The sequence below is a fragment of the Pelodiscus sinensis genome, chromosome 1, assembly GCF_052426305.1.
Source record: "Pelodiscus sinensis isolate ZL-2025 chromosome 1, ASM5242630v1, whole genome shotgun sequence".
Classification (NCBI taxonomy): Eukaryota; Metazoa; Chordata; order Testudines; family Trionychidae; genus Pelodiscus; species Pelodiscus sinensis.
In genome coordinates, this window is record NC_143052.1 from 235,577,848 (window position 1) to 235,599,314 (window position 21,467).

At 42.0% G+C, this 21,467-nt stretch overlaps 1 protein-coding gene across 5 annotated transcripts in view; it reads right to left on the bottom strand.

Moving 5' to 3' along the window:
* Nucleotides 1-654: 654 nt before the first annotated feature.
* The window catches only part of TBC1D8 (TBC1 domain family member 8), a 105,237-nt gene continuing 84,424 nt past the window's right edge, over nucleotides 655-21,467 (bottom strand). For all 5 annotated transcript variants that reach the window (XM_025189715.3, XM_006133189.5, XM_075917115.2 and 2 more), the window contains 13 exons: nucleotides 20,130-20,312; nucleotides 17,917-18,067; nucleotides 16,793-17,007; nucleotides 15,557-15,674; nucleotides 8,905-9,190; nucleotides 8,274-8,403; nucleotides 6,655-6,753; nucleotides 6,022-6,090; nucleotides 4,839-5,079; nucleotides 3,140-3,205; nucleotides 2,648-2,737; nucleotides 2,419-2,519; nucleotides 655-1,582 (listed from right to left, as the gene is read on the bottom strand). In XM_025189715.3, coding sequence (XP_025045500.3) covers nucleotides 1,133-1,582; nucleotides 2,419-2,519; nucleotides 2,648-2,737; nucleotides 3,140-3,205; nucleotides 4,839-5,079; nucleotides 6,022-6,090; nucleotides 6,655-6,753; nucleotides 8,274-8,403; nucleotides 8,905-9,190; nucleotides 15,557-15,674; nucleotides 16,793-17,007; nucleotides 17,917-18,067; nucleotides 20,130-20,312 — 2,199 coding nt within the window. In that variant the 3' untranslated portion in view covers nucleotides 655-1,132. The remainder of the gene's footprint in view (nucleotides 1,583-2,418; nucleotides 2,520-2,647; nucleotides 2,738-3,139; nucleotides 3,206-4,838; nucleotides 5,080-6,021; nucleotides 6,091-6,654; nucleotides 6,754-8,273; nucleotides 8,404-8,904; nucleotides 9,191-15,556; nucleotides 15,675-16,792; nucleotides 17,008-17,916; nucleotides 18,068-20,129; nucleotides 20,313-21,467) is intronic.

The window sequence follows — 21,467 nt, forward strand, 5'->3', positions numbered from 1 at the left end:
CACTTGGATATGCTTTAGTCTTTGAGCATTAAAAGAACAAGGTATCTAAGACAGCATTTGGTGGTGAGCCATCTGAAATTTCTACATGTTTTATTGGGGTGTTATTTTAATTCTTCTGCTACCAGTCTTTCTAAAAAATATTGTTTACGTTATAAGAAGTAAAGCAGCATCTTGTACCCACCTCAAAACAAGGAGATAGTCAGTGAAATTAGAAGGAAATTCACAACCAAAAAAGAAGAGAGATTTTTTTCCCACCCAATCTGTAATTAAACAACCCTAGGAAGTTGAGGAAAAAGAACTTGACTAGGGACCATCCACAGTTAGGTTTATCCTTTGCAGCTTAAACCCTGATCTCTGCTGCAGTGTAGAGATTCTCTCATGTCTTCTGTATCCTCAAACATCTACATTAGAAGCAAGACACTTGATTTTTAGTGTTCTATGGTAATGTCTGGTATCTGAGGGATGGTAGGGGGTGGGTTCCTTTTTTGGTAAGTTACATCTCCTTAAAGCATGAAAAGTAACACACAGTATTATCCCCCATTTTGAAAAGTACTCTTTGCACAGGAGAGTTAGAGGGAGTATCATGCAAGTACCTCATGAAGTATTCCTTAGTTGAAGAGATGATACAGTACCCCTACTTTCAAGACGTTAAAATCCAGTACAAAAAGGTTTAATTGAAAAGTGCATCTTTTCACAGATCAGAAGCAGTCCAATGTACACTTAACATAAGCAAGACATTCAAATCTGAATACAATCAAAAATATTAAAATAGTTTCAATTACCAGCATTGAAACAAGTCCTCAGGATTAGTGCAAACAAAACAAAAACCCAAACCACCACATAAACTGTAGACAATAGTTGAGTTTTCCCCAAATTAAAAAAAAAAAAAGCTGGGTAACAAGACTACTGGAACCAGCTTCTGTTCTCTCAGTACATAATGGGGTCTTCAGAGTTTTCACAGTGCAGACAGATGTTTCCTTTACATTCAGACATGTTTAATAAATCAATGGCACAAACTACACCCCTTCAGCTTTTAAAGCAAGCAAAACAATTAACTGGTTTATAAACTTGCTTTTCCTTCACAAAATGTGCTTTGATGTAACTTCAGTGCAGTTACTTTCAGGTAAATTTGCTACTGTGTATTTATTACAGGTTCAGCTAGTGACTGGCTGCTCTTTCCATTTGTTTTGAGAGTATATTGATTTAGCTTAGCATTCTCCAATTTTGGTTTCAGTTCTAAAGGCTTTTCAAAGAAATTTACTAATGACTGTTCGGTCAAGAGTGATGCTAAAATTTGTTCAAAGGAGATAATCCAGTTCCCTTCAGTCACAGGTAACGCTTGAGTTTCTTTATGTGTAGTCTTCACAGTGTCAGTGAAAACGGGGTCCTGGGCAGAGGCCTCAGGCTGTAGGTCCTCAGTAAATTCATCTGATCCACTTCCCAAGCTGCTGCTTCTTTGACCCACTTCTCCAATCTGTAGTAGTAAAGTGGTCACAGTAGCAATGGCTTGATACAAATAGTTTTCCTCTGGATCTTCATGAAACATGCTGTACAAGGTTTTGCAGAACTGGATGAATTCCCTCTTATAAGGCAAGAGAAATTATAGAACAGGTCAAATTATTGATCACACACATCACAGATATATACCATGTCATGGATACAGTACAACAGCTGTAAAACTTTGGGCATGTATAAGGCAAAAGTTCTGCAAACTCTTGATACAATTATAACATTTTTAGCAGTTTGACAAAATGCCAAAGTAATACTTGCCTAATTTAAAATGTCAGAGACCAGATTTCATATATGCCTCCAATCCATTACGGTTTCATGGGAATGGATGGCATGTGATTAGCCTTGGGATGGGGTGACACCTTCAGTCAACCCAGAAACTGACAGTGCTGTAAGCACTAGGGATGTGAGCTCTCCGCCCACCATGGGTAGGGGGCTGCTCCAGGCCTGTGGGGCCCACCACAGTTGGGGAGCAGGCCCTAGAGTGGCCTACCCCCTTTAACCAGTAAACACAAATTAAAACAGGATTTTACATTCCTAGTAAGCATAACAAGTGATCTCTAGACTCTGCATTAGCTGCTTGTTGGCCCACAGAAAATGTAGATATAGCTTGGACCAACTATTTGAGAGAGAATCTCTCCCAGTACTACATTAGTGTATGTGCAGGCAGTGGGGTCACATGGGTTCTCAATTAAAAAGAGAGTTGCTGGTGGGGTGTTGCAAAAGTCCCTAATCTTTTGGATTAGTTTCACCTGATCCAAAATAATTCCAATTCTGGTTCTCATACATGGAGTAATTTTAGATTTGTTTGCAGTACCTGCCATTAGAAAGGGCTGCACAGGTGTGCTCAGACATATTTAAAAAGTATTTCCCACCCTCACATTGAGAATGTAATTTTAAATATACCACCTGGCTCATTTTAGGCATTGCTTTTTCAGTTTTAGCATCCTTTTCTTTGGCTAAATCTTTAAGCATCTGCTTCAGTTGCTTCTGGTAATCTACTGTATCACCTTACGAGGAGAAAATAAAACAAGCATTAGTTTTAAATTCACTGCAACAAATTCTAAAAAAAACTAGGAAAAGAGGAAAAACTTGAGCACTAATGAACTTAGAGCTAGACAGCTCTATTAGTACATACCATTTGCTTTTTCAAGTACTAGTGGCCTCGAAGTAGACAATAAAGGATTCTTTAGTGGTGACTGACTGTCTCTCTCATTTTCTGTGAGAGCTAGCAAAAAAAGAATTGAGATATTAACGGACCATTTCCAGAATCACTAAACTAAGAGCTTTATTACATTTTAATTCTCTGGGCTCAGCAAGAAAATTATCTTTCATGTTAAAGGTGGCATTTAAGACCCAGCATTGACTGCAAGATACCTTAAGTATAGTAGCTGTGAACTCCCTTGTTACAGGAAGACAGACACACAGAAGTTTCAAATTTAATCAAAGATTATATACTGGAATTTTGTGAAAATTGTAGCTGACTAGCACCATTAAAATGCAGAGTGCACATCATCTCGGCTGAGGGCAGAAATGTACATTTATTTAGCAACATCTGTTTCCCAAAGTGTCTGTTTATGGGGACTGGAAGAGAAAGGGAGAATGGACTTTTCTTTTCAACATATCTTACCAGGAGGGATATGCAGCCTGTATAACATGTTTATCTTTTCATTCATTTCTCCATTGTACATAACATCTACAAGAGAAAAATAAACAGGGCACCAGAATATTTATTTCCACAGTTTAAAAAAATTAAATGTCCTTTAAGTCAACCAAGTGTACATGCATCCAGTGTATTAAAATGAAATATTTAAACTGCCCTGACCAGCTAGTAACAGCAAGTAAGAGCCAGCTAGCTTAGTCTTCTATATAGCCCTAGCATTACCAACCTGTGAAACACATCTCGTTTAGAAAACATAGCAAGAATGCAAAGTGGCCTATTGTCACAGCTGAATGAATCCATGCCACCATTTTCCTCTTAATACATACACCTCTTCCATGGTGTGGGATAAGCAGAACAATGCAGGCTCACCTATTTTTTAAAAATAACCCAGATAGTAGCGATGCAGACAAGATACTAATATTTAATTAACTCAAAACATTGTGAGGGGTTTTTTAAGCTAGTCACACCAGCTCATGATAAGAATTATACAGCATTTCAGCTCTATCAAAAATCAGTTCAAGACACCAGGGCTACGTCTGTATTGGCAAGATTTTGCGCAAATACTTTTTAAACGCAAGAGTTTTTGCGTTAGAGTATTTGAGTAAGAGAGCATCTACATTGGCATGTTCCTTTGCGCAAAATATGTGCTTTTGCGCAAGAGCATCCGTGCCAGTGTAGATGCTGTCTTGCGCAAGAAAGCTCCGATGGCCATTTTAAACATCAGGCTTTCTTGCGCAAGAAATTGATGTTGCCTGTCTACACTGGCCTCTTGCGCAAGAACAGTTGCACAAGAGGGCTTATCCCTGAACGGGAGCGTCAGTATTTGTACAAGAAGCACTGATTTTATACATTAGAACGTCAGTGTTGTTGAGCAAGTACTCACGGCCAGTGTAGACAGGTGGCAAGATTTTGCACAAAAGCGGCCACTTTTGCACAAGATCTTGCCAACATAGACGTAGCCTAAGTGAGGACACCTACATTTGAACACTGTGTTTGGCATCCTACTATGCGTAAGGCAGTTTCAACTTCAGCAAGATAATGGTGGTGCACAGTCTTGTGGCATTCTAGACACTAACTGCATCCCAGAACTATCCTACCAAAGGAGTCTAGTTCAGTTCAGACAGTCCAAACACAGCAAGCATACAGGGAAAGAGGATAAGCAAAAGGTTGCTGTGTAAGAGAAAAATATGGCCCCCATGCTAGACATAGGGGTGCTGAGATTCTCTACTATTCCAGCCTCTAATTACATAAAGACTACATGAATTATGAATCACAAGAGCTAGGAGGCAGCAGTCTGAACTGGGGAGGAGGGAACATAGCATGGTAGGAAAGGATTTTTCAGCCTTCACACAGAAAATAACATTTATGCAATTTTACACATGGTACATCTTCAGTTCAAAATGTTTTTCCTAGCAAATCCTGTGACTGAGAACTGTGAAGCATTTTAATTAAGAGGATTTTTCCAAAAAGGTCCTTAGGTTGCCTTATAATTCTAATTGTTTCATATAACTGGAACGAAGTAAAATCAGTGCAGGAGAGAGATTAGCTAACCTGTATACCAGAAAAAGATGCCCTTCTCTAACTTTGGCATGCTAACTGAAGCCACACCACCCTGCATCCCATCCCGCCACTGGCCCAGACCAAGTGTCAGTTGGATTGTCACTACCTAAACAGCTAGCAAATCCTTTGAATTCAATGAGACGGTCCATGTTTTCATCCAGGAGTCGGAATGTCCTTTCAGCTAAAACTTTAGTGTGCTCCCCGCATGTCCATGGTGAGACAAGTTCATAAAGGTTAGTGAACTGCTGAGAGTCTATTCTGTACTGCTCAGCATAAGGTCGATTTGGGTCATGTCGCTCAATTACTGGGCCCATCCATTGCCAGTAGCAGCTCATTAGATGCTCTCTCTAAGAGGAATCAAAAGTAGTAGAGAAGAAAGCATTGTTACAAACATTAGTAAGACTAGTAGTTGACACAGACTTATTTCATATCAATATTTCATATCAAAGTATTCTCAAGCAGTTAACCTCTTTTTGTAGATATAACAATACCAAGATAATTCCTAAGGGAAAAAAACTGCATGAGTTTCAAGTCAGACAAGTTCTCTCGTGATTTCTAATGGGTAATTTGTAGGTAACATTTTCAAAACAAGAGTTTTGCAATATTTTCTCCTGATTGCCTAGTAATTGTTTCTGGAAGGTATAAAATACACAGACACAGTCAGGTAAATCTCACGCCATTACTAAAAAAGAAGCCAGGAAATTAAATTAGGAACAAGACAAATAAGTTATTTGTAAAATAAAATTGCCAAATCCCAGGAAACTAAGTGAATAGAGAGGACTCCGGGTTAGTTTTTTACTGAGAGGTGAGGACTACCCTCTAAAGAACATCAAGAATGTGAAACTGAAGAGTGTTTTTATAGTACTTCAGCTTTTTGCTGCACAGTGCAAAGAATGTAGTTTCCAGAGCTGTGCATTATTAAACCAGAAGTTGCTAGGAAACACAAGAACCTGATCTCACCTAGTCTTTTCTTGTACTACAGGTGAGAGGGGCATGTTAAGGTTATTCTGTGCTCTTTTAAGAAGTGTCCTGAGGTCTCTGAGGCCAAATACAAGCCCCACTATTTTAAATGGTCATTACATTTACTCTCTTTAATCCAGCTGAAAAGCCATTCAAAGGGAGAAAAACAACAAGGTGCAGTCTAGCACCTTATCTTAATGACAGCACTGTTGATAACACAGTAGTTCTTCAGTGAAAGTTCAGTATAAGCCCAAATAATGGTCTGCATCCTAAATCCCATTAACACTGGAGTTTTCTGTCTTCATCCCTCCACTTCCAAACATACCAACCTTAAACAGGTCATATAGCTCCTCTAAATCTTCAGGAAGAATTGAAACATCTGGGATGACAACTCGGAGCTTAAAGGAAAAGAAGGAAAAACACAGTAGTGAATACCAACACTAGTATAAATGGCATGGATAAGAAACATGCCCACCCACGTTGTAATCTAACAGTGAAAAAGGCCAGCCAAAATGCAACATTTATGGTTAAAGCCCTGCAAATCCATGGATATTCGCTTTATATTTGCATATCCAGAATACCCACAGTTCATTTTTGCAGTTATAAATGCAAATACAGATATAAATTTTGTATCCAGAACAAATGTGTGGGATATATGCTCTATGTCTGCAGGTATCTGTATCTGCAGATATAAATGCGGATATCAGCGGCTCATTGTTGCAGATACAAATACAGATACAAGTTTTGTATCCACGCAGGGCTCTATGGTTGCATATTTCTTCCTCACTTCCCTTCAAATCTATCTTAGGGACATTATAAATACAAGTACCAAAAAACAAACTAAAAAAGCATCACATAATAGCTCTCCCTTAACTAGTGCTGTAGTACCTGTTTAAATTTAAAGCACGCTTCTGTAATGTAATAATAGTTTAAAAACCTCCGTTCTAGAAAATTCTACTCACCACATTTTGTTTGGTTGTATCCTCATGGCTTTGCAGAACACGAATCCTGTGTTTATAGCGCATATGCTCTATCTGTTCCACAGAGTGGTCACCAAATTTCTAGAATATAGGAATAGATTTTTTAACGTTTCTAAAAATGTGAAAAGTACAAAGTAGTATTTTCCTAGAACAATGACAGACCTTCAATATATTTAGTTTCTAGGTCACCAACCTAACTAGGTATATTTACAACATGCCTATTATTGTGGTAGCTGAGTACCTTATGAAGGGGCTAAGTTACCAGAGTACAGTAATTCCTCATTTAACACTACAGGCAGTCCCCGACTTATGCGGATCCGACTTATGCCGGATCCGCACTTACAAACGGGGCTTTTCTCTCCCTGGAGCTCGCGGGCGGCGGGACCGCCCAGAGCGCAGCGGTCCCACCACCGCGTCCTCCGGGGCGAGAAAAGCTGCTCCGGGTCTTCCTGGTCTGCTGGGAGGGACTCCCCAGCACAGCAGGGAGACCTGAGCAAAGCCGCACAGGCGGCAGACCCCGCTGCCTGTGCAGCTTTGCTCCTTTGCCCCAGACCAAAGCCGCACAGGCGGCGGGGTCCTTCGCCTGTGCGGCTTTGCTCTGGTCTCCCTGCTGTGCTGGGGGGGAGTCCCCCCCAGCACAGCAGGGAGACCCGAGGAAAGCCGCACAGGCGGCGGGACCTCTGCGCCTCCGCGGCTTTGCTCAGGTCTCCCTGGTCTGCGGGGGGGAGGAGGCGCCTCCCCCCCCTCCCCCAGCAGACCACGCTTTTGTTGCGGGACGCCTGGGGTAGAGCAGCTGGGGTGCTGCCGGGTTGGTCCTGCGGGGACCTACCCGGCAGTGCCCCAGCTGTTCTGTCCCAGGAGTCCAGATTCAGCTGCTGTTGAAACTGATCAGCGGCTGATTCCAGGAAGCCAGGGGCAGAGCAACTCTGCCTGGGGCTTCCTGTAGTCAGCCGCTGATCAGTTTCAGCAGCGGCTGAATCTGGAGCCAGTTCCGACTTACATACAAATTCAACTTAAGAACAAACCTATAGTCCCTATCTTGTACGTAACCCGGGGACTGCCTGTATACATGCGTTTCTGAAAATGTTCGTACTAAGCGAAAATGTGCTATGCGAGGTCAATTTTCCCATTAAAAATAATGGAAAAGGTGGGGGTTGCGTTTCAGGTGGTGGTGGCAAAGTCAATTTTTTGTTGGTGCTGAGTCGTCAACATTAGATATCTAGCAACACAAGTCGCCGCAGTTTGTTAAAACACAAAGATAAACAAGTGAGTGAGCGGAGGAGCGCTGTGACCAAGTGTATTGCACTGTGACCAAGTGCTCTTGAATATTACCACTGTTTTCACCAACTTATACCGCCATGCGAAGTAATCCGCCACTTAGTTATTTTCGTGTTATTTCAGGGACAGTTGTGTTATTTGAAAAACATTCCCTTAAAAAAAAAATGGTGCTACTGTGAAAATGTGTTAAGTGGGCACTTATTAAACGAGTAATTACTGCATGAAGCTATGGAAAAAAAATCACACTTTTCTTTAACTATCACAGAGAAACAAACATTTTAAAATCTGACTAGAAAATTTAGTCGATATTACATTTTTGTTACCTCATAGGAATCATGGATTAGATCAGCTATTTCAGTCACTGGGCAGGGCTCCTGTTCATCACTGAAAAAGGCATGTTGATTACTGATTGGTGGTAGAGGGCTTTCCTCATTTTTAACATGATCTAAAAACCTAACAGGAAGGAGACAATAAAAACACAGATCACTGCACTGTGCATGCTGTGAGCAGAATAATACATACATTTGAGCCAAAAGACTGTGCTTAATGGAAATGTACAGGTTTTTATGCTACTACACTTCTCAGAATGCCTTTACTGTTACTCACACTGTTACTGTGATCTAGCCAATAACTAAAGGCAGACACTACCCAAGGAAGAACATTTGTGTCTCCATGAAGGCAAGGACAAGAAGCTCCTCATTCTAGGAAAGATGCTAAGAGCAGCAGTAAACAGTGCATATTGACAGGACATCAGCCACATTTCCTAACCCTTTTGTTAAGATCAGACACTGATGGTTCAGCAGCAGCAAGACAAATCCAAGTTGGACACTGCTACGTGTCTATGCAATGCTCTTAACTTACTACGGATGCAGTAGCCATGTTCCTTTGTATTAGTTTTAAAGCAGAGCCATCTGAAAGTACTGTATAATGTGAAGTTCAGACAGAGGAATGTACCTGCTAAGAATCATCAAGGCATGCCCGTCATCCTTGCTGTTACATAGTTCTACTGCATTGGCTTCAAGAATAGCCAAGCCTAACTGGAAAATGGCTTTGATTCCATCATAGAAGAAGCAGTCGACGACATTCACAGCACTTTCTAGGGGCATGATACTGAGGAACAGGGTAAGGAACCACGAAAGGGAAATGGAAGCCAAGGTGGACAGATCTTTTATGTGGTCAGCCAGTTCTGGAAGTCGTTCTTTTATAAGCTCTTCAAATACTGATTGGTCTACCTGAGCACCTGCAAGTCACAATAAAACCACAGTGTTAGCTGAGGCTAAAGGGTCTGTTTAGATCTACAGTTAATGGCAACTCATCAGCTGCAAAATAAATATAAAAAAATCTGAACCACCAAGATGTGTACACACCTGAAATGAGTAACCATCCTACACAGTGATCAACCTCACCCTCCCACCTGGTGTGTCATTGTCTATACCACTTATTGAAGTTTTTTTGCACAAGGTTTGTGTCATTTTGTGTTACTGGCTTAGCACCCTTTTGTTGGAAAGCAGGCTTTTTCTGACCACGGCCTTCACGTATAGCCCATCCAGCCACACAAAGCAGCTCACAGAAAACGTAGGCCTCTGTCACACTTTGAGAAAGCATAACTTGTAAGCGCACAATGCAAGTTTTGTGAATGGAATTTGACCTTAAAGGCATCCTGAAACTCACAGGCATCATAAAATAGGGAGGTGAGTATGACTAGATAACGCCTAGCTGCATTTACAGATAAGCCTCATTTGACCGTAGCTTGACCGGTCTTAGGGGCAAGGGAAAAAGCAAACATAGGGTAATAAAACACAGCTGTCTCACACTAACTATGCCCCATCTGGTCCTGTCCACGAGGGGATCACGCATACATCACGAAAATTCCTATAGGGCAGTATTGTCATACTACCTCATCACTAGCCTATCAGGCCCTGCCAAATGCAGACCCTAGCATGGCATCAGACACCGAATTTTTGTATAAAAGACCCTCTACCCCTTTGTTCGACGGAGGTTCCGTGTATTGAGGGCACGTGTCTTTTTTTGCCCAGCTAAAGGATTGATCACCCTGAGGCTGCCTCCCCACCCTTCGAGTCAAATATAGGGGTGCATGAGTCCTGAGCATGCTCCGAGTTCTAGTGTGTCTTTATGTTGTTATCGTTTCTGGATTTGTAAGTATTGCTTAAATTTATTAATTGGTGGTTTAGTTAATAGTTAAGCTGCATTAATTACATCCTATAATCCTGTGAAGTATAAGTAAGTCATATTAATTGTATTGTATAGATAGTGTGATTTTGTGCTATGTGAAAGGGTTAAGTTTTAGCCCAGGTATAAGTGTTAGAAGAAAAACCCAGGAGTTGTCAACTTGTAACAGTAAAAAATCAATGACTAACTCCACCAGCTGTCCTAAAGTGACATTGGAGGGATTGGCTGTGGGTGGTTCTTTTATTATCATTATTTTGGCTTTGTTTTTTGTATTTTTTATTTGTATGCTGCGTTGTCTTAGGCGAATTAGGGATAGTGATTTGATATGAGTGAATTGTAATCAAAGTATTGTAATCAGTTGGGTATAATTGTGCCCAAGCTTTTCTACGCTGTAAAAGTACTGAGCAATTGCTAGTTTAAACACCTATTTGGTAATTATTGGTTTTGACCACTTAATAAAAATCATTTGTTTCACCATCATCCAGTAGTTTTCACTGGGTAGTCGGCTTTAACCCTTGAGGCTCCCATCACATCACAGAACCAAAGTGTAACACCTTTCAGGTGCTATAAAATAAGAGCAGCAGCAACTGTTTTTGGCGACAGACAACTTCATAACTATAGCTAGCAAGGACAGTTTTTAAAGCTGTTTACTATTCAACTTGGAATTTATGCAATAAAAATTATGCCAAAAAACCTCCTTCCTTCCAATGTATGTACTTCAGCACTCTACATCCAAACCAACTGCAAAAATTGAGCAGGGGTGCATCTGCACTATAGTGAAAAATATAAAATTGATCTTGAAAGGAAGTATTTATTTGGTAAAAAGCTGGATGTTTTAAAAAATAGTAAAATTTCACATCATTTCCGAATATAAAATTTTCCTTCGTGTCTTTCTAAATGGAGCATATTCAAGCACTGACCCTCAATTTTATCTATTAGCACACATCCCTGTGCCCATGAATAACTTCAATGGAGTCAGCGTGATTTCACATGTAGATGCATGGTAGATAATCAGATATATGAGATGAGGGCCTTGGAGTAAAGAGGTTACTGTGTACAAAAAGTAATTCCCTTTGCCAGTTATTTTCTGTATTCCCTCTGCAGTTATTTCTCACAACTCATGTTTTCTTCTCCCAGCTCAGAGTCTCCTATCCTTATTAGAAAGTTCAGTTTGCTATGAAATTCCTGGTTCTTTACACAAATTTCCATAATACATAAACTCAAAATGTCTCCTGCCCAAATGCAGAATACTTCCTGTATAACCTGTGACAGGAAGCCCAAGGCTTCAGTTTTAACCAAATCCGAAAGCACTGGACACAGCAATTTTTGTTTTTAGCACTTTCTACAAGTCATAAGGAGACACGCTAATGAAGATGGGGAGTATGCAAATTATGATACCATGTGAGAGTGTCATATCAAACACGGAGCCCCAAGATTATTACAATAATTTAAATGCTAATTGCCTCTGAGAAACAAGAAAGACATAGTCCCCACCTCAGGGTGCCATCTAATCCAGACATTATTCATCACATGAGGATTACGAGCAGACGCGGAAGGGAACAAGTGACAGTAAGACCATATGATTACTCAGCAAGACATGGATTCCCCTTAACAGTTTCATAACATTTTTGTTTCATTAACTTGCAGAGTGGGTTTTTAGGAAGGATCTGAATAAGGAGACAGAAGTAGCTTGGCAAACAGTAAAGAAGGCATTTCATGACTGATCACAGCATAGAGGAGAGATGTCTGATTTGTGAAGTTTAATATACGAGACTATATGACACGTACATAAAGTGCTGTACGTTTTATAAAAGGCCATCTTATTAGTAATAAGATATGACAGAGGCACACCAGATCTATCTAAAGTACTCTATGGCCTCCATAATAGTAGTATCTGAGCACTTTTAGTGTAACACTCCAGGAGACAGGGAAATGTTATCCTCATTTTACAAATAGGAACCTGATGCACAGCAAGGCAAAGTGGCTTGCCCAAGAAGGGCAAGGGGTGGCAGAGCCAGGAACTGACCCCAGGTACTCACTGTGTTAAAGCAGGGTACAAACAGAAGATGAACGCCAAAGACAGGCCATAACAGGTAGGGGAGAAAAACAGGCCATGGGGGGAGATGAAGGGAGGGGGGGGAGTATAAGAAAACTAAGATATGCACAATTTGTAACCAATTAGGAGCAGTGTTCACAGCTTACCACCTGCCTGGCCATTATTGGTGTTAGAGTTATCACTTCATTGATGTGTACAGGAGAATTTGGAAGAAGGACTTGGAGGAGGTGGCTGCGGCTTTTATGGATTTTCATGGAGGCTTTTCCCATCTGTCAGGGGTGGCATGAACAAAAACGCTTGTCGGAGACTCAATTGATCAAGGTGCTTCAGTAGAGGGGAGCAGGAAGGAGAGGCCCTCACAATAAAGATGAAAGTTCAGGTACACAAGAGAGGATTAAATTAGGAACTTGTGCAAGTAAGAAGTAGAAATGTGCCTGGTGCTTGTCAAGGAGCGAGAGCAAGGAAGGGAGTTAAAGACTGTGTGTGGCAGTCACCACTATGATTTTAGCAGCAACATTTTGAGGAGGTGTTACTGCCACATGCCAAAAAGGCAGTGGGAGGATGGGGTATCAAGATCAGAGAGAAAGATTACAGAGTTTGAGGCAAGATGATCAAAGCTTGGACAAGAATTTTGGCAGCATGGGCAGAGAGGAAAGTTTGGATCTTGGAAATGTTGTACAGGAAAAAAGCAATAAAGTTTAGACAAGGCCTGGATGTGACAGCCTGAAAAGAGGGCCAAGTGAAAGATGAAGCCAAGATTACAAAATTGAGCAACAGGAAGAACAGTATTGTCTGACATATTTGGAGGGAAGGGCATGGGAAGAGCAGGAGTTCCCCTTCAGTCATGTTAACATTAGGACAAATCTTCAGTGCAGAATTAAAACGGGCTACTGGCACCTGAGTCTTGGCACCCTCTTTATCCAGAGATCCCAAGGCCAGAAGAGACCAATGTGATACTTAGTCTGTCCCCCCATCAGGTACAAGCCAGGGAACCTGCTCAAAATACTTCCTCAAGCAAATCTTTTAGCCAAACATGCAATCTTGATTTTTAATTTGTCAGTGATGGAGGATCAATTGTGACCTTGGCTAAATTGTCCCAGTGGTTAATTACCTTCCCTGCTAAAAACTGATACCTTCTTTCCAGTCTGCATTTGCCTAGCTTTAGTATTGGATCATATTATTCCTCTCTCAGCTAAACTGACAAGCCCATTATTAAAGACTTGTTCCCCACGTAGATACTTATAGACTGTAATCAAGTCACCCCTTAACCTTTCCTTTGTGAAGCTAAACAGATGTTGCTCTTTGAGTCTATTGCTGTAAGGCATACAGGTACTGACTCCATGGGTGCTCGGGATGGAGCACCACAGGGGAAAAAAAAAAACAGTGTATGCTTTGTACCCACTCAGCCTGAGAGTCAACTTTTTCCCCCTCGCCCACCTGGGGTGATCAACTTTTCAGTGGTGTGCTGGGGCAGGAGGGGAGATGGGGAGTGGGGACAAGAGACAGGACAAGGAGGGGAAGAGGCGGAGCAGGGGAGGAGCAGAAATGGGAAGCGACAGTTTAAGAGAAAGGGTGGAGTGGGGGTGAGCCTGCAGCAGAGAATGGGTCAAGCACTCCCCAGGAACTCAGCACCTCTGATAAGTCCTGTTTTCTAACTCCTTTAAATCATTCTAATGAATCTTTTCTGATCACTCTCCAATGTATCAACATCCTTCTTACACTGTGGGCACCAGAACTGGACACACTGTTCCAACAGCAGTCGCACCAGTGCCAAATACAGCGGTAAAATGACCTGCCTAAGATTCTCCTGTTTATGTATCCCAGAACTGTGTCAGTGCTTTTGGTCACAGTGTTATTTTAGGAGTTGATTACCCACCACAACCCCCAAATCTTTTTCAGATCACTGATATACGGAGTCACAGACTAATCTACCATCCCAGCCTACATTCTTTGTTCCTAGATGTAGACATTTAGCTATATTAAAAGTGCATGGAGGTTAGCTGCACCCAGTTTTGATCCTTTAGTAATCTGTCATTTCCACTACTTGCCACTCCCCAATTGGTGTGTCATCTGCTAACTTTATCAGTGACAATTTTATGTTTCCTTCCAGGTCATTGATAAAGGTGTTACATAGAGTAGGGCTAAGAACCAATCCCTGAAGCCACTAGAAACGCACCCACTTATCGAGGATTCCTGGTTAAGAGTTACATTTTGAGATCTATTAGTTAGCTAGTTTTTCGTTCATTTTGTGTGTGCTGTGTTAATATCATTCTAGTGCAGTACCCAGTGAAATGCCTTGCAGAAGTATACGTGTATTAGGTCAACATTATTACCTTTATCAACCAAACTTTTACTCTTATCAAAAAATTCAAGTTAGTTTGACAGGAAGGATCTATTTTCCATAACCCCATATTGAATTACATTCATTACATTACCCTCCTTTAGTTCTTTATTAACCAAGTCCAGTATCAGCCACTCCTTCATCTTGCCTAGGATCAATGTCAGGCTGAAACCAGCCTGTAAGTACCCAGGCCCTCCTGTCTGCCATTTTAAAAAAAATATGGCAACATTAGCTTTCTTCCCTCCTTCCTCTTCCCCTCCCCCATCCTCTCACTCGCACCCTTCCATGCCCTGGCCTCCTGCTCAGAGCCCCCCACATCTCCAAGGCCCTGCCCTGACTCCTGCACCTCCCATAACCCCATCCTGGCCTGAAGGACCCAGGCAACACCAGGTAAGTCTTTTAGTAAAATATGTTATAGTCACTATTACTAAGTATTTCAGCTATATTTACCTCACGGACCAGATATTGTGCACCACTTAGGACTAACTCAAGAATTGCCTCTCTTCTGGTGGGTACCAAGACTAGCTGCTTTAAGGAGCAGTCATTAATGGTACCTAGAAATTGTATCTCTGAATTCTGTCCCAAGGTGACATGTACCCAGTCAATATGCGGACAGTTGCAATCCCCCATTATTATTGGTTTTTCTGTTTTGGTAGCCTCTCTAACTTTCCTGGAGCATCTCTCAATCATCCTGTCAGTTGGGCTGTCAGTAATATATTCCCACTGTTGTACTCATTTAATTCAAGCATGGAACATGTATCTATAGAAATTCTATGGTATAGTTTGATTCATTTCAGACTCCAGTCTTCAAATATTTCAGATCGACTCAGTGAAATCTGTAAGAGGCTGACTGCAATTACACAAATCTGAATGGTGCCATCATATACCAATTCACAAATTATATTCTACACAGCTATAAATAAGATCAGAATTGCAAGTTCTTTATCATCCTGGTGCCATGCAGCATTTCACTCCCTCATTCCCAGCGTAATGAAAGAGTGAGCGAGAGTCATGCTTACCTATCACCCGGTGATTAAAGTAATCTGGCAGCATCCTCTCACACACCGCAACAAGCAGCCAAAAAGCTTCCTCCTCTTCCGCATACAACAACAACACAGAGGTCAAAATATTCATAGACTGTTATGAGATCAAAAGAAGATGGGATTCATTAGTTGCAGTGTTCTCTATAAGCGGTGTGTTTGGGTGGCCACCCAGGAGAGTTTCAAATGCCACCTAGATGATTAGTAGAGCACCTACAGCCGGCATCATGTATTTCTATTGCTGGTGCACATCCACTCATGCCTTGGTGCACATAAAAAAATTTATTCCACTTATGGAAGGAAAAAAATTAGAGGGAATATCGGTTGCAAACCCATCCTTTCCTCCAAAAATTCCTACAGCAGAGCTGTTTTAAGAAACAATAATAAAACTTGTCAGATAAGACACCAGTTACTTGGCAGGAGACATGCCTTTCACCCCCAGGGCTCCCACAGTCCGACAGCTTACCACAAAACACTGCTCTCCTTACTATGGAAATATCAACGGGGAAACTGATTACACTAGTGCAATCCAGCTAAGACTTTAAGTTCTAGGGCGATTTGAAAGTTCATATATGCCACTCTTCATATGAGGTAACATGAAACAACTATGCAAAAAACAGTATTATAATTTGTCTAAATGGATATCCAATTGTGTCATGGGTTTTTGCCTTTGTGTTTGGATGGAAGACAAGGGAGCTTGTTGGGTGTCTAGTATTATGCTACTCCCCTGGGTCAGTACTCAGGAGATTGGAGACACTAATAAGCCAATAGGTTGTAATTATAGTGTACTGGGTCTATGGATCTGCCATCAGCCTGGAAAGAGGAGGACATCAGCTCACCAAATCCCTCTCCTATGTGAAAGCTCATCTTCAGAGGCCAGTTTATTTGGCTCACCCACTGAGCAATGCATGAGATAACTTGCACTCAGCACCAACAAGAATAGTAGGAACTTTATTTTTGACTCTCGCGGAAAATTCTGAACATATCCAGGGAACAAGTCAGAGTCAGAAAGGGCCATCTTTATATACTTCTCAGAGTAAAATTACACAACGTTTAAATTAATCTTTCATTACATATGCAACAGAGCAAAGCACATTATTTATAATTAAGCTATTGCAAAAACACCTTGAGGGGATAACAAAACTAAGCCAGCTGAGAATTCCTCTATTGAGAGAAAACACTGACATACTTTTCCACATGCTAATAGTTCTTCACCTGGCAGTATCCTATTTTGGGGTTCCTATGTGCATATGCTGTCAGAACTCTCCTCAGGGCTGCTATCCCAGTTTCATTCTGGAAGGTCGGGTGCTCAGGCAACGAACGATGCAGGTCTCTTTCTATCTCCTCAGTCGCCATGCAACACTTGCCCATTGATGCCTCCACTAAATTTCTGTAGTAACCAGGATGGGAGGCAAGATCAGACATGGCATCTGAAAGCAGAAATAAGAGGAAAACATAAAAGGGGGCTAAGAGGACTTCGGGTATAATGTTATTAAATCATTATTTGACAGAAGAGCAAACATGAAGCGGCTGTTTTCCCCCAGGCCTAGGAAATTAGACATTACTTGCATTTGAGTGAATCCCTAAACCTAAAAAGGACAGAAAATACTAGCTGTGATTTTCCAAGGAGAAATGTTTGCATAGAAAATGAAATTTCTATTATTAAAGCCTAAATCAGACAGTGGATTTAAAATCAGCTTGATATTGGCTTTGTCTGTACTATGAAACATCCTCTCCTAAAAAGCACTGTTGGGATAAAGTTTGTTCAATAGTGAATATAATGTGCAGAAAGAAGTAATTCCAAACATAAAAATTCAATCCTTGCAAATGTGCCTTTAATTGGACTTGACAAGTCATTCCCTTCCATGTTATCTCCAACCCTGCTCTGACAGGACAATTAATGAAATTAACTAGTAAATCTTCCAGATACAGTCTCTAAGATGCCTGCCCATGCTTTATGGGAAAGAGCAGGACTGCAGACCTAAACATACTTGCATTTCAAAATATTTAGGTTTAGCTAAGATTAAATCAATATTTACATCACACTCTAATTGTTGCCTTAAGAATGTTATTTCATAACCACATGGTGGCATTTTATGTTAAAAAAAAACAATTATTTGTGCACATCAATGAACAGTTATGAGACAAAATAAGACACTCTTATTGTTCTACCCGTGTATGAATATAGATATTATCCCCACAGTATCTGAGCACCTCTTCTTCCTTCCTTTCTGCCAGAGAATGTGATGGGATTACAGAGCTTTCTTGCATAACTGCATCCAGAGCTGTGTTCAGCCCTGGATGCTGGCTGTATGTGTGATGTCCTACAGAGTTCTCACCTGAAAAGAGGATCCAGAGTTTGCCTCTTAAAGATTCTGGAATTCCCATTGCAACCAGCTTTCTAATCTTCTCAGTGCGAAACATACAGACAGTTCTGCCATATTCTGCAAAATGGTCATTCCACAGCCTCTCTTTTATTTGTTCCCTGGACTGCAAATCAGAGGGTAAGTTTTAAAACAAGCAGTGTTGCTTTTAAAAGTCTCGCATACAAACCAAACTGGACGTTTGGATACCCCTGATCTTCCCCTCTCATAAGGATTTCTTTCGGACCAGAAAATGTGGTGTCACACAAGGGAGAAGTGCTTTAACAGGCAAATCCTGCCCAGCTTTTCCCTGAGGGAGGAACCTATGCAGTCCCCACAGCACAAGGGAAGAGCAACACTAGGCAAGACAAAGCGAGCCCTACTGTGCACCACAGCCCAGCTCCATAGCAACGGTCTGTAAGTTAGTGTGCCATAGGAATGCACTAGGCCAGTGGTCACCAACTAGTAGATCGGGATCTACTGGTAGGTCTTGGAGCCTCTGACAGGTGATCCTGACTGGTTTGGCCAAGAGTCTATTAAGTGCCAGCACTTCTACTGCTCCACCCTGCACTGCTGTGCACCTCCTGCCTTTTGCCTTGGAGCTGTCCTTCCCCCTGGGAGCCTCCTGCTTGCTATGCAGGGCAGGGGAAGGAGAGGAGGGGGTTGAAGTCAGGGTGCCCCCTCCCACTCTGTATCCTTTCTTCACGGAACAGAGAAGGGGCACAACAGGACTTGGGAGGGAGTTTGCTGGCTGCTTTTGGGAGTGGGCCAGGGCCAGGCAGGGATGAGCCTGCCTTAGTCCCACTGCACCACCACCCAGGAGCCACCTGAGGTAAGCAGTGCCCAGCTGGAGCCCACATCTCAAACTCCTACCCCAGTCATGAACCCCCTCCTGCACCTCAAGCCCTGAGCACCCACGCATCCAAACACCGTCCCAGAGCCTGCACCTAGAACCCCTCCTACATCCCAACTGCCTGCCCCAAGAGCAGCTCAGAGCCCCTCTCACACTCCAGATCCCTTAATCCAAGACCAGAGCCTGCACCCCAACTCTCTGCCCCAGCCTGGTGAAAGTAAGTGAGGATGGGCAAGAGAGGGAGGATGGAGTGAGCAGGGGTGAGGCCTCGGAGTAGGGATGGGAAGGAGGCGGGGCAAGAGTATTTATTTAGGTAGATCTTGGATTGCACTTACATTCAAAAAGTGATCTCGTGCTTAAAAAGGTTAGAGACCACTGGGCTAGTCCTTTTTACACACAGACACACACACCCCACCTCCCACATACAACCTTAGGCTGAAGCAACTCCACCCTACAGCTGGGGAGAGAAGGTGATAGAGCTCCACCCTGTGCTCTGGCCACTACTTCAGGGCACACTTTCTCACTGCCAAAGGCACAGGGAGTTTGCAGCAACTTGACATTCATCACTGGGAGACCAGGCAGCAGAGCACTCTTTTCTGAGTCATAAGCTCAGAAGGCTGCCCAAAAAGCCTCCAGCCATGGTTTTCACAGACCCAAAAGATGAATTCTTGTAGCTGTTGTGGGAACAGCGAATATCTGATTATCCTAAAGATCACAAGTGAAAGGGCAAAGAGCCTGTTTTAAATGACAGTAGCACTGACATTTACAGGCTCCCCAAACCAACTGAGAGTCTAAAGGAAGAGGGACAATGGCGGGCTCCATAAAGCCAGTTTTGTTTTGCTTTATAACGCGAGTGCGACTCTGCTACCATGAAAACTATGAGCCCTTTGCTCAATCCACTAAGAATGTTTCTTTACAACTCTGTAAGACAAACTTGTGGTAAGAGCAAAGCCTGGTAACACATAAATGCTGCAACTATGCAGGCAGAATCCAACATCTCCCTCTCAAAATACCCTTTTTAGACAATAACAAAAGTAACACTGATCGTGACATGTGAAAAAGAGGGCTGGAAGGAGACACCAGATTTTACTCACTGTGAGAGGGGTGGTAAATAAATCTTTTGAGGGTAGGATGAGAGAAGAGTTAGGCAGGCCAGGAGAATGAACAAACAAAGCTCACTATAATTTAAATCAAAACACACACACACACACACACTTTCCTGCTAATATACAGTTCACTTTATGGAAAGAGAGTGTCTGACCAAATGAGTTACTATAGTTATTTTTAGGACTTATTTTAAAAAACTACTGTGCAACTGCACCTTAGCCATACATACCATCCTGAAGTCAAGACTTTCAGCTCCTGACTGGTGAAAAACTGATCTTAGTACCTCTGCATTTAACAAGTGACTGTTCTCCTTTTCACCTTCACTCTTGTCTTCACTTTGGGAAGCCACTGTTCCCAAATCCTGGGACTCACAGTCACTCAACACACATGTTGAAACAAACATGAGAGAGTTCTTGCAACATAGAATGGAAAAAATAATGTTTGGAAAGAGTTTAACAAATGGTACTGTAGGTATATTTTTCGTCACAGCAAGAGCCAACACAAATTAGTGAAGCAGGTAACCATGACAGTTGTAACTTTCATCCAAATTTGAAAAATTTGAGCTCAAATAAAAGAACCAAAATCCCAGTTAGGTACCTAATTAATAACGGCCTAAGTACAGTAGTAGTTTTGCTGAGCACTTGCCTTCACTACAATGACAGTTGTAAGTGCTCAACACGCACCTCTAGACCAGGACTCTATTGCTACCCTCCTTATATTTTTAGAAAGGCACAGGAAGTGCTTTTATATTCCTTTTTTTATAGACAAGTACTGTGCTACTCCATAATCTGGATTTAATAGGGACACTGACAGGTTTTTATAAGATACTCCAACAATCTAGTGATGTGCTCATGTCAGCAAGTACCTGTTCTCTGTCACTTTCTCCCAGAATAATATTGAGCATTTTTGGTCCTGCACAAAGAATAAAATACCCTGCTGTTTTATACAAAATAGCAGAAAATAATGTACTATTGGTTCATTCAAAAGACCCTATGTCAAACACACAGTTCCTTAGCCTATAGTTTATAAACGCCACAGGAAAAATTCATTACATTAATCAATAAGATGTTACTGGTAAATTGTAAATCACAGAATCATAGAAACAAAGCCATTTTGATAGGTCATTTAGCCCAATCTCCTGCAGTGATGCAGCACTAAGTATTATCTAGACCAGAGGTGGGGAACCTTTTTTCTGATGGGTTCCACTGACCCACAGAAAAAAAAATTATTTGTGGGTCTCACACAGCCCCACAGCAGAGCACTGAGGCTTGAGGTTCCCCTAGGCGCCAGGGTGGGGCCAGATATGAGAGGTTCAGGGTGCAGGATGGAGCTCTGGATTGGCACCAATGGGTTTGGAACGCAGGAACAGGCTCAGGACAAGAGGCTGAGGTGCAAGTGGGGGGTGTAGGCTCCGGAGGGGAGTTGGATGCAGGTAGGGGTGCAGGCTCTGGAAGGGGTTTGGAGCACACAAGGGAACTCATGGCTTGTACATAGAGTTTGGGGAGGGCTGCAGGCTCTCAGAGGGAGTTCCAACCTAAGACAAGGGGTTTGGGATGGAGGTGCGGGG